The sequence below is a fragment of the Helianthus annuus genome, chromosome 10 (genome assembly GCF_002127325.2).
Source record: "Helianthus annuus cultivar XRQ/B chromosome 10, HanXRQr2.0-SUNRISE, whole genome shotgun sequence".
NCBI classification, from domain to species: Eukaryota; Viridiplantae; Streptophyta; class Magnoliopsida; order Asterales; family Asteraceae; genus Helianthus; species Helianthus annuus.
Window position 1 is genome coordinate 8,159,041 of NC_035442.2, and position 17,452 is coordinate 8,176,492.

Here is a 17,452-nt window from a genome sequence, read left to right on the forward strand (position 1 = left end):
ATGATATTTAATTTTGAATTTTCAAAATACTTATCTTTTTTACTTAAAAGCTTCTATAAAGTCTCTAAAAACATTACTAAGTTCAAAGTTATATGCTCATTAAAATCTAGTTAAACTAACATTCATCAATTACATAAAAAAAAAATTAATAGTCAGTTGGAAAAAAATGTTTTAAAAAACTAGATTCTAACCGAGTAGTTTAAAATTAAAAATATTTTATGTTTTAAAATATAAAAGAAACAAAAATTCGGACTTCACTTGACCACCGTCTACGCCAAAGAAAAAACACACCTAAAAGATTAAAATATCAACATAAACAACTAATTCCAGTACAATAACCACTAAATCCAGAAAACCCACGCTACAACAACTTGTACATTCACATCTACACTCATAGATACCAAAATCCACCGTTATTCACCCACCACTCACAATCAGAACGTGTGTCCCCCTCTTCTATCTGGATTCTCTCACTCTTTACACCGCAACAGCCCCATATTCATTCATGTTCTGTAGCTGCTGCTGCATCCTGCTTCTATATTACGCACTCTAACCACCACTTCATCTCTAGATCTGGATACAAAATCCTCACCGGAGATGCTTCAGAATCAACCGCCACCGGAGCTGAACCGTCCTGACGCAACCTCTGCTTTCTCGGAAGGTTCTGGTAAGTTCGAGATAGAAGTTACTGGTGGCGATGGTGGAGATGATGCTGTTGCGGTTGCTGGCGCTGGCGGTGGTGGAGTTTCTAACGGCACTGCTAATTCTTCAGGTTGTTAGTTTTTTTTTTTTTTTTTTTTTTTTTTAATTATTTATGTTATTGTTAGTGAATGCTGGTTAATCTGCGGTTGATAGGAGGAAATAATTTATATTGAATTAATTTATTAGTCATTAGAGGTGTTGATATTTAATTAATTTATATTGAAAATTGGAACTAAGTTATAGGTGTTCATAGTCCAAACTATGGCCAGTTTTACTGGTTTGACGGTTTGGTTTTGGTAGTTTGAACTGATTTGTTTATTCATTTTTAAGAAGAAAGGTTATAGACTTAGGTTAGAGATGTTGATAATTAGTTAGTTCATGTTGAAAGTTGGACCTAAATTAAATTAGAGGTGTTTATGGTCAGGTTCGGTCGGTTTTGATGAAAATTTATGTGCGAGCCGCTAGTTATGGCTAATTACGGGGCTGGTTTTATTGGTTTTAGTGGTTTGACGGTTCGGTTTTGATAGTTTGCTATGCAGTTAATGCGGTAAAATATCGGATATCGGTCAAGGACCGATATTTGAGATATAGGTTATCTCGGTGAGATATCGGTAATATTAATATAATGAAGGATTTATACATATAGCAATTTAACACTAATAATTCAGTGATATATCGGTGATATCGGTCAAATATCGGTTATATCAGTTATAAATATCGGTGATATATCGGTTATATCAGTTAAATATCGGTGATATATCGGTCAATATCGCCGATATTATCAGTACCGATATTTTACTAGGGGACCAATATGACCGATATAACCGATATATCACCGATATTAACTGCATAGATAGTTTGAACTGATTTGTTTATTTATTTATTTTTGAGATTGTTAGTTTGTATTCATAGTATTTTAAATGATAGAGATGGTTTAATTAATCCATATTCTAAATATGAAAAGATAATATAATTAATAAAACTTACACGGCGTGTTTGATTTAGACGGTCGGTTTCAAGTTTTGAACCTGACTGAATCGTAAAAGCCAAGCTGTCAAAACTGAATGGTTGGAATCTTAAACCGGCTGGCTTGCTTTGGTTTGTGCGGTTCGGCGGGTTTTGACTGTTTTTGAACACCTTGCTGCAAATACACTACATTGAAGTTTAGGCAACAGGCGTTGTTTTACGGTCAGACCTTAATGATTCGATTTGTTACTACAAAAGAGATGAATTTTTAAAATGCAAAGATTACAATTTTGTGAAATAAGAAGATTATATTTATGACTCATTTCATGCAAAAATCAACAGCTTTGATCTCAGTTAACTTGTTTTGCAGATGGCAGGAGCATACCTGGATCACATAAGTTACCTCCAGAAATAACGAGTTCTCATAAGTCAGAGTTATCTTCTGGTCAACATAAATTGCGTAAATTAGCATCTGATATATCGACTTCGGACAACTTAGACTCACCTTCTAGCCAACATAAGCTGGAAAAATCGAAAACTGAAAGGCCTAGACGCAACAACGTTCTTGCGGAAGATGCATCTCAAATATTTGATCGAAATATGCCTGTTGACCAAAAGGTACATTGCTAGATTTATGTATGATTGCATTGAATTATTTTTTCTGTATCATCATAGTAGTTTATTAGCACGTGTATTACACGGTTTGAATATCGAAAAAAATATAAATCATAAATTTGTATGTTTGCACCTATCTCCTGAGTTGCCGTAATCCATTTTCAACGTTCCAAGTATAATATTTTCAATGTTCTCCGAGTATAATATTCTAAGTTTGCACCTCTCTCTTGAGTCGCCGTAATCCATCTTATTATTTACGTCTATAGAACAGTAGCACTAAAAATAAAAACAATGATGATAAGACTGTAAGTGTTTTTAAAACTAAATTGTAAGTTATGAGGTCTTGGCAAATAAATTGTAATTCATTTAGATTATGTATATTATTAATGATATAATAATTACTTTGATATAAATAGTATATTACGACATAGGGATAATTAGACGACATACGAATATAATCATAGTAGCAAAATGTGTATTAAAAAAATAGGACTAAAGTTTTTAAAACTAAAACTTTGATCGGTGAAGACAACCTCTTTAATAGGTTTTTAGCATTTAGATATTCAAACTATTGAACTAAAATTTTATAACATTATAACGTCCTTTGTTTAGAATGATAGGTAACTTAAAATAATAAATTCAAGCTGAATATATAATAGTTAATGTTGTTAGGAAATTTTCGAAATAGAAGTATAACAGATTTTATTATTTTTTGTAAGTGTATATATATATATGTATGTATATATATATTTGTAATATTAATGTTGCAAACATGTTGATATAAATAGTATGTGAATATTGTAAACAGTATGTGAATATTGTATTCGGAAGAGTTTCAAGACATCTTTCGGATGCTGTGATTTTTATTTTCAAACAAAAAAAGACTTTTAGTTTATATATTCATAGGATATAGATATACATATAATATTGAAATTAAAACAAAATATATAGATATACATATATAATATTAAAATAAAACTGGGAGAAGATATTTGGTGCTGACACGTGGCATTATTTGGAATTCTTTGTTAGAATTTAGATGTTAACGTCAAATTTATATTCTTACCAATGCATTAAAATTAGATAGTCTTCGTATGATTTACATTCAGATGATTGACTTTTGGTATTTTGATGGGTTGAATGATAACCGTTTCAGTTAGTTTGAGATAACATTAGCCTATCAATTAATGATAGTTGTTCTTATGATATAGCTGCTAGATCTTGATAGTTGATCTTCTACACATGCATATCTGTGATTTCTGTTAAACATTTAAACCATTGCAGCTCAAATTGTTAAACAGAATTGCTACCGTAAAAAACGATGGAACGGTAGAATTCGAGATGCCTGCAGAAGTTGAACCCAATGCTTATGAGTCTGGAAGTGTCAAAATTCAAGATGCATGCAATGAAGATCTTGCTGACTCAGCAGAACCTCCATGTATTCAACCATTACAAATTGTAGTGCTTATAGTTGGAACCCGTGGTGATGTGCAGCCGTTTATTGCCATTGGAAAGCGTTTACAGGTTCTCTAAATTTTCTCCCTTTATTATCTTCTGTTAACTGGTTTTTTCAGGTCTTTAAAGTGTAAACATTTATGAGGATTTTTAGAGTAAAATGGCATTTTCGTCCGTCAGGTTTGGACAGTTTTGCGACTTTTGTCCAAAGGTTTGAAATCTTGCCATTTTCATCCGGCTCGTTAACTCCATCCATTTTTCTCCGTTAAGTCAGGGGTATTTTCGTCTTTTTATTTACTTTATTTTGTTTTGAATACTTGTACATTATGCTAAATGCCTGTACATAAAGTGAAAAGACCGAACTGCCCTTTAAGTTAACCAAAAAAAACAAAAACAAAAATACCCCTGACTTAACGGAGAAAAATGGATGGAGTTAACGGGCCGGATGCAAATGGCAAGATTTCAAACCTTTTGGATCTAGATACAACAACAACAACCATACCCAGTAAATCCCACAAATAGCAAAGCTACTTATAGGGTCTGGGGAGGGTGGGATGCGGAAAACAAACCTTTAGACAAAAGCTACTTTTGGATCTAGATGCGGAAAACAAACCTTTAGACGAAAGTCGCAAAACTGGCCAAACCTCAGGGACGAAAATGACACTTTACTCGGATATTTAATAGTTTGTGAATGTGAAATGATGTTTCATGTATTAATTATATTTGTGTCAGGAATACGGCCATCGTGTTAGATTAGCAACCCATTCAAACTTCAAGGAGTTTGTGTTGACAGCTGGATTGGAGTTTTATCCCTTAGGTGGAGATCCTAAAGTTCTTGCTGAATGTACGTTGTCATTAAATCCGAACTTGATGACATCACATGGATTTAACATTTAACAACAATCTGGATTCATTGTCTATAAAGCTTTACTCATAATTTGAAGTCTATTGTCATGCAGACATGGTTAAGAACAAAGGGTTCTTGCCCTCTGGTCCTTCAGAGATCCCAGTTCAAAGGAGTCAAATTAAAGACATAATCAATTCGTTACTCCCGGCATGCAAAGAACCCGATCTCGATACCGGAATCCCATTTAGAGCACAAGCGATTATCGCCAACCCCCCAGCATATGGTGAGTGCTTAATCATCGATATTCCTATTTAAAGAGTTGTTTGAATTTGTAGTAATAGACATCGTATATATTTGTAGTAATGCTAGTATAGATTGATAGGCAATTATTTGAGAGATCTCTCGATTCTCTTGTATATATTCTATCTTACATGGTAACAGCCTTCAGATCCATAACCCTAATCGGCGGCCTCCCCCACTTCTGCTTATTTACGATCGGCTCCTTGCCGACAGCCTTTGTTCTTCTTTTGCGACCCCCTTGCTCCCCCTTTCTATTTCCTCCCATCAGCCATGCACTCAAAGATTCATCCAGCCATGACTGTCTCAAACATAAAGAATTTTATCCCCATCACCCTGGAGGTTGAAACAACCCACTATACTACGTGGTTTGAACTTTTCTAGGTTCACTGCACCGCCTATCAGGTCGCCGACCGCCTTTGTCCCAGACCCGTTGCCACTGCTTCCTTTTCTTCTAGAGCCGATGGCAAGGCTGTCATGCACTCATGCCTCCTTCTGATGCTGAAGCACTATGGAAACGGATTGATGGCATAGTCCTACAATAGATCTATGGCACCATCTCCAGAGATGTTCTCCATACCATCCTGACACCACGTAACACAACCCACGAGGCCTGGTCTACCATGGCCAACCTGTTCAAAGACAATAGCAATACCAGGGCTGTTTACCTCCAACAACAGTACTCCAACATCAAGCTTGAAAACTTCTCCAGTTTGGGCCTCTAATCATGTGACTGGACGCAGCTTCAGTTTTTCTACAAATCAACACCCATACATCGGTTTTCTACAGTCTTGGGCCTCTAATCAGTGGGCCAGTCTCATAAGCAAAACCAGGCCCAACAATGGCCAACAGGAAATCCCAACCCACCATGCACATACCCTTCCACGCCCGGGCCCAATACAGGTGCTGGTATACTGGGCGCTGCTCCATCTCAGGTTTACACTGTTGGACGAGTTCCAACTGACATCGCTCAAGCCCTCTACACTTTGTCTCTCAATCAATAGGACCCCGTTGGATACATGGATATTGGAGCTACCGGTCACATGGCAAATCAACAAGGTAACATTTCCTCGTCTGTTTTTAATGATTGCATTTCTAAACATATTATAGTCGAAAATGGCACGACCATTCCGGTCATTGGACAGGGGAACCACACCTTACCATCCCCTTTCCCACCCCTTAAACTAAATAATAATGTCCTCTACGCACCACAATTAATTACAAACCTTATTTCTGTCCGCCGCCTTACCACTAATGATTTAATATCTATTGAGTTTGTTCCTTTCGGTTTTCTTGTGAAGGATCTCAAGACCAAGACTCCCATTATACGATGTAATAGCTCGGGTGATCTATATCCCCTCACCACTCCTCTCCATAGTCTCCCCTCTCAATCTTCAACATTTGCTGCCATTACCCAGGACCGTTGGCATCAATGACTTGGGCACCCAGGACAAAATTTGTTGTACTCTTTGAAATATTATTTATTATTAATTTTGGAAAATCTAGTACTATTATTTGTCAATCTCGTGTTTTTGGCAAAAGTGTTAAACTACCCCTTTTACGATTCATTGAATAAAACGTCTTTACCCTTTGACGTTATACACGGGGATATATGGACCTCATTGATTCTTAGCACCGGTGGGCACCGTTAATATATATTGTTCCTTAATGATTACACTAACTTTATGTGGACATCCAATAAGTAACAAGTCACAAGTCTTTGAAACCCATTTTAACAACTTTATAAATACCCAATTTGAGCGGAAAATAAAATAGTTCCAGTGTGACAATGGGAAAGAATAAGCAAATAATAACGTTTTAAACTTTTGTCACCAAACTGGCATGTACTTCCGTTTTTCTTGCCCCTTCACCTCCTCCCAAAACGAAAAGGCGGAACGCAAAATCCGCACAACTAATAACATGCTCCGTGCACTTATGGCTTAATAATCTCTCTCCGCCTAACTTATGCCATCACGTGCTCGAAGTTGCAACCTACCTCCTTAACATTCTCCCAAGTAAAAACCACAACTTTCTCTCACCCACCACCCTACTTTACAAGTGCTAACCTACCTGTGAGCACCTACTTGTGTTTGGCTGCTTGTTACCCCATTCTTCCAACACACTTCACAAATTAGCTAACCATTCACAACCCTGTGTTTTTCTCGGGTATCCCTCTAACCACTGAGGCTACAAATGCCTTGACCTGCACACCCACAAAATCTTCTTTAATCACCATGTTCATTTTTAGGAATTCGTTTTTCCTTATCAAATACATTCTCCCGCTACCACTTCCTCCTACCATTTTCTCTCCGCTCCCATTCATCCTTCTTTGTGGTCCCACAACTCCCAACCAGAACCCCAACCCGCTATTCCCACTAACCATTATTTGGCCCAACCTGCTGCCACCCATCCTTCGGCCGCCCAGCCTATTACATATCCCTTAGCATCCATATACTCCACTTGTCTAACCCACCTCCCATCACTCACACTTACAGCCAAAGACAACCTGGTAGCACTCAACCCAGGTCTGTCTTCTTCCCGGATCATATTGCTCCAGCCCACCCTGCCCCATTTGCCCAACCTACTTCGTCTCAACCACCTGCACCTCAGCTGCCCACCCGCAACATGCGCACACGCGCTATGCATGCCATTTCTAAACAAACTAGATCAAATCTCAACTTTCACACTTCCACCATTGTTGTTAGAGCATTCACATCCAATCCACTAAAAATATACATACATTCCACTAAAAAACAACTCCTATATCAATATATTTCCACTAAAAACAAATACTTTTTCTCTCTCCTTTTCAATATATATTACATTTTCTCTCTCCTCCACTCACAACCACTTTCAATATATATTAAAAAAGTATAGGGGGTGAACAGTGTCCCCCCAAATATACAGATGAACAGTAACATTTTCTCTCTCCTCCACTCACAACCACTTTTTATACTTCTTATATTTTAAAAACTCCCCACACAGATTTTGGTGGTTTGGATGAGAATGCTCTTATACCCCAAAACCCACAGGTTGCCCTATCCACACCAGAATGGTACAATGCTATGGACGATGAATACCTGGGAATATGTTCCTAAAACACAAGATATGCACATTATTCGTATCATGTGGTTTTTCAAGCACAAATTTAAATCGGATGAAAGTCTTGAACGTCATGAGGCTTGGTTGGTATGTGACGGTTTAAAACAACAGGTGGGTGTTGACTGTGAAGAAACTTTTAGTCCGGTAGTCAAACCGGCAACTATCCGGTTGCTGTTATCTTTAGCTCTTGCTCAATCATGGAACATTCACCAACTTGATGTCACCAATGCTTTTCTACATGGGAATCTGGCTGAAACGGTTTACATACATCAGCCCATGCTTTTCTACATGCTTTTCTACGTGGTATCAACGTTTCACAGATTTTGTTCTCGAGATAGGCTTCATACAGAGCAAGTCTGACAACTCTCTCCTTCGTCTATCATCAGGGATCTCACACAGCCTATCTTCTCATATGTGTGGATGACATCATTCTCGCCACCTCTTTTGATGATCTTCGCAAACACCTAATGTCTTCTCTTACTATTGAATTTGCTATGAAAGATTTGGGACCCTTGACTTATTTCTAAGCATTTCGGCATAGTTATCAAATGCGCTAGGCGCACTCAAGGCGAATAAGCCTCGCGTAGGGCCTAGGCGCAAAGCGCAAAAAAGCGAGGGCCCCGCACTTTAATGAAAAAAGTTAAAATATACTATGTATTGAAAAAATAATAAATATATCTTGTAGGTATATAAAACTGATATTACTCTCTAAGTATATTTAAAATCATCTAACTAGTTATAAAGAAAAAGAAACTTTTAAGATAATATGTGTACTTGCTATAGTAATTTAAAATACATTGAAAGAAAAATGAATTTTGTTAATATAAAGTATCTTTTCTTCAAAACTATTGAAACAATATCTTTTCTGCAAAGTCAACAGTGCCAAGCTTTTTGCAATACAACTTTTAAGAGTATCTTTTAGGTGTCGTCCTTTTCATTTCTCATCTTCTTCTTTCTCCCCTCTTCAAGAGGTTATTCAGTGATGTAACCACAACCACATATCTGTTCCAGAGGGAATTTGGCATCAGTTTGCAAAAGTTTGCCGGAAACCGGCAAGAATCTGGCTGGAAAGGTCACCGGAAAGTTGTTTTTGGCCGGAAACTTACCAGAAGAGCGCCGTTAACGGCGCAAGGCGGCATGGTTGCGCCTCGCCTGAATATTGCGCCTAGGCGCATCAGGCGAGCGCTTTTGATAACTACGCATTTCGGTTACTCGCACCGGTGATCAAATGTTCCTATCTCAACAGGCCTATGCTAAAGATAGTCGACATTGAGCTGCTATGGATTCTTGCAAGCTAGTCCCCACTTCTGTTGACACTCAATCTAAGCTGAGCAACTCCTCGGGCCCTTTGTTTGACGACCCGACTACCTACAGGAGTCTTGCGGGTGCTCTATAGTATCTTACCTTCACATGTCCCGTGTAGCATATTTGTATGCATATGATTCACCTCGGATTGATCATTGGAGTGCCCTCAAAAGGATTCTTTGGTACATTTAGGGCATTTCTGAGTTTGGTCTTCTCTTAGGACCCACATCACAGCTATCCTTGCTTGCTTACACTGCTTACCTACACTGATGCTGACTGGGCTGGTTGTCCTAACACTCACCATTCCACTTCCGGCTACTGTGTTTATTTAGGGGACAATCTCATATTCTGGTCCTCCAAACGTCAATCCACCATCTCTCGCTTCAGTGCAGAAGTTGAATATCGAGGCGTTGCTAATGTTGTAGCTGAGATTTGCTAGCTTTGGAATTTGCTTCTTGAGCTACACTGTCCTCTCTCACGTGCAACCTTAATTTACTATGACAGTGTCAGTGTCAGTGCCATTTATCTATCTGGCAATCCAGTTGAACTTCAGCGTACCAAACATATTGAACCAGATATTCACTTTGTTCGGGAACATGTTTAGCGAGGTAATGTTCGTATTCTCCATGTGCCGTCTCGTTACCAGATTGCTAACATATTCACCAAAGGGCTCCCACGGATATTGTTTGAAGACTTTCCGTTCAGTCTCGGCATGCGTTCTCCTCCCGCTTCGACTGCGAGGGTTTAATAGACATCGTATATATTTATAGTAATGATTGTATAAATTGATAGGCAATTATGTTATAATTGAGAGAAGATCTCTGATCTCTCGTTGATCTTGTATATATTCTCGGTTAATGATCAATAGAAGGCATTTAGAGTTATTCTATCTTATATGTAGGTTAGATTGTTTTGAAGTGTTATTGCTTGTTCTTTTAACTCTGTCAGATATCGTTGATAGTTTTAGATGATCTTTTGCATGCGACCCGATTTTGTTGTAAACAATATATGTTATTGGTTTACTGTATTTTACTGACTAACATGGAATACTATTTCAGGACATACCCATGTTGCGGAGGCACTAAAAGTACCCATTCATATATTTTTTACAATGCCTTGGACGTAAGTCTTTATGATTTTGGAGTTATTTATACATCTTCAACTAGTTGTTTCCCTCCTTATATGTGTCCCCCCTCGTCTCTCTCTCTCTCTCTATATATATATATATATATATATATATATAGGTGAGGGATCATGAGAAAACTCTATATATAACCATTACTAACCCTAAGAACTAAACCCTACCCAAAAAAACTAAACCCTAATGGCTAACGCCTAAAAGCTAAAAACTAAATGCTAAAGCTAAACCCTAACCTCTAAAAATTAAACCCCAAACCTTAAAAACTAAACCCCATAGAAAATTCAACACATATATCAATCATTTTATCGAGTTTTCTCATAATCCTCTTCATACATACATATATATATATATATATATATATATATATATATATATATATATATATATATATATATGGTCAGGATTTAGGGAAAACGGTGAAAAGTGTGAGAACGGTGAGAACGATTTTGGTGTTGACATGTGACATTGATGCTAAATTACACTAAGGGGTAATATTGTCAAAAAACCCACTCACATGAAGTGGGTGTTCAAATAAAACGCCATAAAAACACTCAATTCAGAAAAACGCCATGAAAATACCCAATTAAAAACGCCATAAAACACTCGGTTCAGAAAAACGCCATGAAAAAACTCAGTTGAAAACGCCATAAAACACTCAGTTCAGAAAAACGCCATGAAAATACCTAGTTAAAACGCCATAAAAACACCTACTTCAGAAAAACGCCATGAAAATACCTAGTCTAAAACGCCATAAAAACCCAGTTCATTTTTTTTAAAAAGTATATCAATAGTATACTCGTTGGAAAGATAAAAAACGCTGCGTTTGATGGTGTAATTTTTTTAGAAAAATAATCACGTATAAAAAAGTTATTGTCGTTTAAATATGATGGGGGAAAATGGTATGTGATTAGCATGTGCACCCTTTTTTGGATCTTCCAATTTTACCCCTCCTGGTAGTTATAAGGTTCCCGTTATTTACAAAAATGTCACCGCATCATCTTAGCCACAAATCACAAAGATCTTATGGCTGAAAATCGTTCTCACTGTTCTCACACTATACATATATATATATATATATATATATATATATATATATATATATAGGGTAAGGATAGTGTAAAAAGGGCCTAAAGTGTGAGAAGTGTAAGAAGTGTATTATAACACTATATATAATACTATATAACACCATATAAACACCGTATAACAATATGTAACACCATATAATACCATATAGCACTATGTAACACTATATATCATTATATAACAAATATAACACTATACATCTATCATAGATATGCTATCAGACAACCTATAGTGTTATATTTGTTATATAATGATATATAGTGTTACATAGTGTTATATGGTATTACATATTGTTATACGGTGTTTATATGGTGTTATATACTATTATATATAGTGTTATAATACACTTCTCACACTTCTTACACTTTGAGCACTTTTTACAGGATCCTCTACCTATATATATATATATATATATATAGGGGCTCATGCGAGAACCACCCTTATTGTGAGAACCTTGAGAACCAATGTGAACACAACCTAAAATAGCTAAAAAAACCTAACCCCCCCCCCCCCCCCCAAAAGCTAAAATGCTAAAAACTAAACCCCCAAAAAACCTAAAAAAATCTAAAAAAATTTTTTTGAATTTTTTAATATTTTTCATGTTAAAATCGCTACTTTTAGAAGCCAAAAAAAAAAAAATTTTAAAGAAAAAAAAAATTTTTTTTTTGGCTTCGAAAAGTAGCGATTTTTTTATAAAAAATTCAAAAAAATTTTTTTTGTGTGATTTTTAGCTATTTTTAGGCATTTTTGGTGTGTTCACATTGGTTCTCGCGGTTCTCACAATAAGAGGTGGTTCTCGCATGACCTTCTCCCTATATATATATATAGGTAAAAGATCAAATACAAATAATCTTAACATACTAAACATACAAATTGAAGGAAAACCCAAAAAGACAAGGTGGCATTTTTGTAATTACCACCAACTATCAAAGTTACAACCAAAAATACCTAAAAAAACACAAATTTTTTGTTAACATTTTTTATTAAAAAATCGCTACATTTCGTTAGCAAAAAAAAAAAAATTTTTTTTTTTTGGCTGCTACTAAAAGTAGCGATTTTTTAATAAAAAATGTTAAAAAAATAAAATAAAATAATTTGTGTGTTTTTTTTTATTTTTTTAGGTTTTTTGGGGGGTTTAGTTTTTAGCATTTTAGCTTGGGTGGGTTGGGGGGGGGGGTGTTAGGTTTTTTTTAGGTTTTTGGGGGTGGGGGTGGGGGGGGGGTTAGGTTTTTTTTTAGGTTTTGGGGGGGGGGGTAGGTTTTTTTTAGGTTTTTGGGGGGGGGGGGGAGTTTAGGTTTTTTTTGGGGGTGGGGGGAGTGGTTAGGTTTTTTTAGGTATATTTGTAGAGTAACTTTGATAGTTATTGATAATTACAAAAATGCCACCTTGTCTTTTTGAGTTTTCCTTCAATTTGTATGTTTAGTATGTTAAGATTATTTGTACAAGAACTTTACCCTATATATATATATGTGTGTGTGTGTGTGTGTGTGTGTGTGTGTGTGTGTGTGTGTGTGTGTATAGGGTGCAGTTCTAGAGTAAACACTAATGTATTTGTGAACATGCACTCTCTCTCTCTCTCTCTTTCTACATGCTGTAAGATAAGTATTCTTAAGCTTTATTTGAAATTTGACTTCTGATTTCTTAAAACCAGGCCAACTAGTGAATTTCCTCATCCCTTATCCCGTGTTAAGCAACCAGCTGGATATAGAGTAAGTTCATTGTCAAACTTCAAATATTAGTCATTAAGTTGTATGTTAATATACTCATTTCTCACTCTATGTCTGGTTTTTGTATGCATAAATACAGCTGTCATATCAAATTGTTGATTCTTTAATTTGGCTTGGAATACGGGACATGATAAACGATGTTAGGAAGAAAAAACTGAAGCTACGTCCAGTCACATATTTAAGTGGTTCACATGGCTCGGAGTCTGATATTCCACATGGATATATATGGAGTCCTCATCTTGTTCCTAAGCCAAAAGGTACATTGTATACAGTATAGTTGATTGGATATCATTTATTGCGTCTATGGCAATTTTGTTTCGTTTACTTATGCATAGGTCGATTTGGGTTACACCTAAATCATTAGGGCATTCCAGTTTAGGAACCCACACTTTTAACGCCTTTCTAGGTGGATCCATACCTTGAAAACTCTTTAACAGTCATATAATGTGGTTTGCTTGGCTAATTTTTCATTGGAATTCTATGATAATTAAAAAATGCCTCATCATGCTAAGCTTTGTTTAATGTAACTGTGTAACATGTATTAGATGCTCGAGAAAAAGCTCGGTTGTAAACGAGCCGAGCTCGAGCTAGGCCTGGCTCGCGAGCCGGCTCGAATTATTTTATTTTATATAGATTAATTTTAAATGTATTAAAATTAGGAGGGGGTTAAAGTGTTCAAGTTTTAAGTTCAATTAATCAATAACATATAAAAATATGGGAAAATAAACTAAAATTATACATATAATACTTATAATATGCCCTTTTAATCCTTAAAATAATAGAAAAATAAAAATAATACATATAGATATATGTGTATTTTTTTCTTATTTTTTATGTTATCAATATATGAAAAAAAAGTTAACGAGCCGGCTTGATTCGGCTCGAGGCTCGAACATTTTACGAGCCGAGCTCAAGCTTGACTTTCAGCTCGATAAAGTAAACAAGCCGAGGCTTGTTTAAGTTCGAGCTCAACTCGGCTCGGCTCAACTCGGCTCGATTACAGCCCTCGGTTTTGGACTCTCGTTCATCTATTCCTTATGCATGTTTCATGTTACCATTTATGAGGTTGGATGAGTCATGTAACAAATACGTAAGTTTCAGGTCTGATTTATATATGTTCTCCAAATCGAGAATGATTTTGGTATCTCCACTTGCAGATTGGGGACCTAAGGTTGACGTGGTTGGATTTTGTTTCCTTGATCTCGCTTCAAACTACGAACCACCTGAAGAACTTGTGAGATGGCTTAAAGCTGGCCCGAAGCCTATCTACATCGGGTTTGGTAGTCTTGTGAGTCTCAACACTTGCTAGTGTGCCTTTGTTCCTATCTTCTCCTTTCAACCTGCTATGTTGGCCTTTATATTGTGATATGTGTAAATCACTTCCCATATAATTACGGTAATTGTTATTTTCCACTTTTTTATAGCGTAATTTTCTATTAAATTTTTAAATTTCACTTTCAGCCTGTTCAAGAACCCGAGAAAATGACACAAATAATTGTTCAAGCTCTAGAAATGACTGGACAAAGGGGAATCATCAACAAAGGCTGGGGTGGTCTTGGCAACTGTAAGTTTGACTTTCCCTTATGTTTACCAATATCTTTGACTTTGAGAAATTTCAGTTGAGAAACTAAGAATCAATCTAGGCCCGTAAATGTAAAAAATAAAGGGTCAAGATTACATAATCACGTGTGAATGGACGCGTGAACATCCGCATAGTATATCAACATGTGGATGAAGGTGTGCACACGTGCATGTAATTATTTAAAGAGTAAAATGCCATTTTTGTCCCTGAGGTTTGGCCAGTTTTGCGACTTTCGTCCAAAGGTTTGTTTTTTCGCATATGGATCCAAAAGGTTTGAAATCTTGCCATTTTTATCCGGCTCGTTAACTCCATCCATTTTTTCTCCGTTAAGTTAGGGTATCTCCTTTTTCGTTAACTTAAAGGGCAATTGGTCTTTTTCACTTTATGTACAAGCATTTAGCATAATGTACAAGTATTCAAGAGACCGAATTGCCCTTTAAGTTAACAACAAAGACGAAAATACCCCTGACATAACGGAGAAAAAAGGATGGAGTTAACGGGCTGGATGAAAATGACAAGATTTCATTCCTTTTGGATCCAAATGCGGAAAAACAAACCTTTGGACGAAGGTCGCAAAACTGGCCAAACCTCAGGGACGAAAATGACATTTTACTCTTATTATCCTTTTTTTTAATCTAAGAGCCCATTTCCTTGTTCACTATTTGCTAACGTTTTATATTCCTGTTCGTAGAGTATGGAACATCAATATAAAGTATATTTAGTTATGTTCACCAACTTAAGCTAACTGCTGTTTCTGTAGTGGCGGAGCCTAAGGATTTTATATACGCATTGGACAACATCCCTCATGACTGGCTTTTCTTACAATGTGCATCTGTGGTAAGTTTCGACATTTTTTAACATATTTATTAGTTTTTCTTATTTATATGTTCTCTTAAAACTATTAGACCCTTCATATAAGAATCGATTGCTTTTATTTCCCAGAGTAAATTGCCATTTTAGTCCCTGTGGTTTGGCCCATTTTGCCAGTTTAATCCAAATGTTTCATTTTTAACATCTGGATCCAAAAAGGTTTCATCGTTGCCATTTTGGTCCAACTGACTTAACTCCATCCATATCTGTTAAAGCTGCCAAGGGCATTTTTATCATTTCATTTTTCCTGTTAAAGCAATTAAGAGAAAAGGGTTAATAAAAGGAAAAATGAAATGACAAAAATGCCCTTGGCAACTTTAATAGATATGGATGGAGTTAAGTCAGTTGGACCAAAATGGCAACGATGAAACCTTTTTGGATCCAGATGTTAAAAATGAAACCTTTGGACTAAACCGGAAAAATGGGCCAAACCAGAGGGACTAAAATGGCAATTAACTCTATTTCCCATCTAACAAAGATAAATCGTACTAGAGATTTTTAATTAATTTATATACATATTTTAATGTTTGTAGGTCCACCATGGAGGTGCTGGAACAACAGCTGCCGGACTTAAAGCTGCGGTGACAATCTTAATACTTCTTTGCACTTCCTTTTTCTTTCCGAATGTCTGTTTCTTAATCGTTTCTATACTTTTATTGCAATTTAGTGCCCGACCACAATTGTACCGTTCTTTGGGGATCAACCCTTTTGGGGAGAACGGGTTCATGCCAGAGGTGTGGGTCCCCCGCCCATACCGGTTGATCAATTTACGCTTCCCAAGTTAGTCGATGCGATTAAATTCATGTTAGATCCCAAGGTAATGAACCTCCTATTCTCTCATATTACAACATGTTATGATTAGCCTCTTGTTATTTTATTTTTTTTTTAAATAATTTGCAGGTGAAGGAACAAGCGGTGGAACTTGCAAAGGCAATGGAGAATGAGGACGGAGTGGATGGAGCGGTGAAAGCTTTTTTACGACATTTTCCCCGGGAAAAGTCCGATTCAGACCCGCCACCCACATCATCGGGTTTATTCTCAATACGCAGGTGTTTTGGCTGTTCCTAGATATTGTTTTCATGATCACATGTGTATGTAATCTTTCATCAAGTATCATATTTATATAGTATCATGTCTTGTTTTAGTCATGGATGGATATGCACGTTTTCTTGTAATTTTTTCGGGTTAGGGTCATTTTCGTCATTTTAAAGTTTTGCGGCAAGATTTTGGTTTAGGTTGTCATTTTCGTCATCTGTTTCTAAGTTGAGCATCCTAAATGTTATTCTATGTTTGATATTCTTATGATTACATCATTTGATATTTAATATTTGAATTTCAAACAAATTGTTAATTTAAAAAGACTTGGGTGCAATTTGTTTTTTAAGAGGTAAATTATCTGCAGTATATGGACCAAATTTGCACACATTTGTAGAAAAAGAGATGGACCAAACCTCTACAGTCTACAAGAAGAAAGCGTTTTGTATTTAACGTATGTAGACTTCTAAAATAATCTGGTGATGGAGGATGTGGACGGTGAGTGGTGATGGTCTCTCTGCAGACCTTAGAAGATCTTAAAAGTGGTTGGACCAAGTCTGCACTAAGAAGAGCTCGCGCAGACGTTTTTTTAATGAAACGTCTTCGGAAAAACAAACAGTTTGCAAATCAAAATATTTGCGCATGATCTGCGCGGCGCAGATAGAAAAGCCTGTGCAGAATTTTTTTAGAAAAACAAACATCACGTTACTTTTGATTGTTAGATG

The 17,452-nt window shown here is 36.3% G+C and overlaps 1 protein-coding gene across 2 annotated transcripts; it reads left to right on the forward strand.

The window, feature by feature from the left end:
• The first annotated feature begins 354 nt into the window (after window positions 1-354).
• Window positions 355-17,036, forward strand: LOC110883933 (sterol 3-beta-glucosyltransferase UGT80A2). 2 transcript variants are annotated; one of them, XM_022131595.2, is made up of 14 exons: window positions 355-772; window positions 2,039-2,286; window positions 3,568-3,807; window positions 4,471-4,582; window positions 4,698-4,868; window positions 10,348-10,411; window positions 13,165-13,222; window positions 13,320-13,497; window positions 14,398-14,528; window positions 14,702-14,804; window positions 15,583-15,659; window positions 16,226-16,273; window positions 16,360-16,509; window positions 16,593-17,036. In XM_022131595.2, exons 1-14 carry the CDS (start codon window positions 598-600, stop codon window positions 16,758-16,760), a joined length of 1,923 nt encoding a protein of 640 aa, XP_021987287.1. In that variant the 5' UTR covers window positions 355-597; the 3' UTR covers window positions 16,761-17,036. The 2 variants fall into 2 exon arrangements, with proteins under 2 accessions (XP_021987287.1, XP_021987286.1); XM_022131594.2 differs by having other exon boundaries at window positions 417-775.
• The last annotated feature ends 416 nt before the right edge of the window (window positions 17,037-17,452 follow it).

Excerpts from the sequence above, each read along its gene's own strand:
- LOC110883933 (XM_022131594.2), top strand. The coding sequence starts at position 598 with ATGCTTCAGAATCAACCGCCACCGGAGCTGAACCGTCCTGACGCAACC. Across the intron at positions 4,583-4,697 it reads TCCTAAAGTTCTTGCTGAAT|ACATGGTTAAGAACAAAGGG; the intron begins GTACGTTGTCAT and ends ATTGTCATGCAG. Across the intron at positions 4,869-10,347 it reads CGCCAACCCCCCAGCATATG|GACATACCCATGTTGCGGAG; the intron begins GTGAGTGCTTAA and ends ATACTATTTCAG.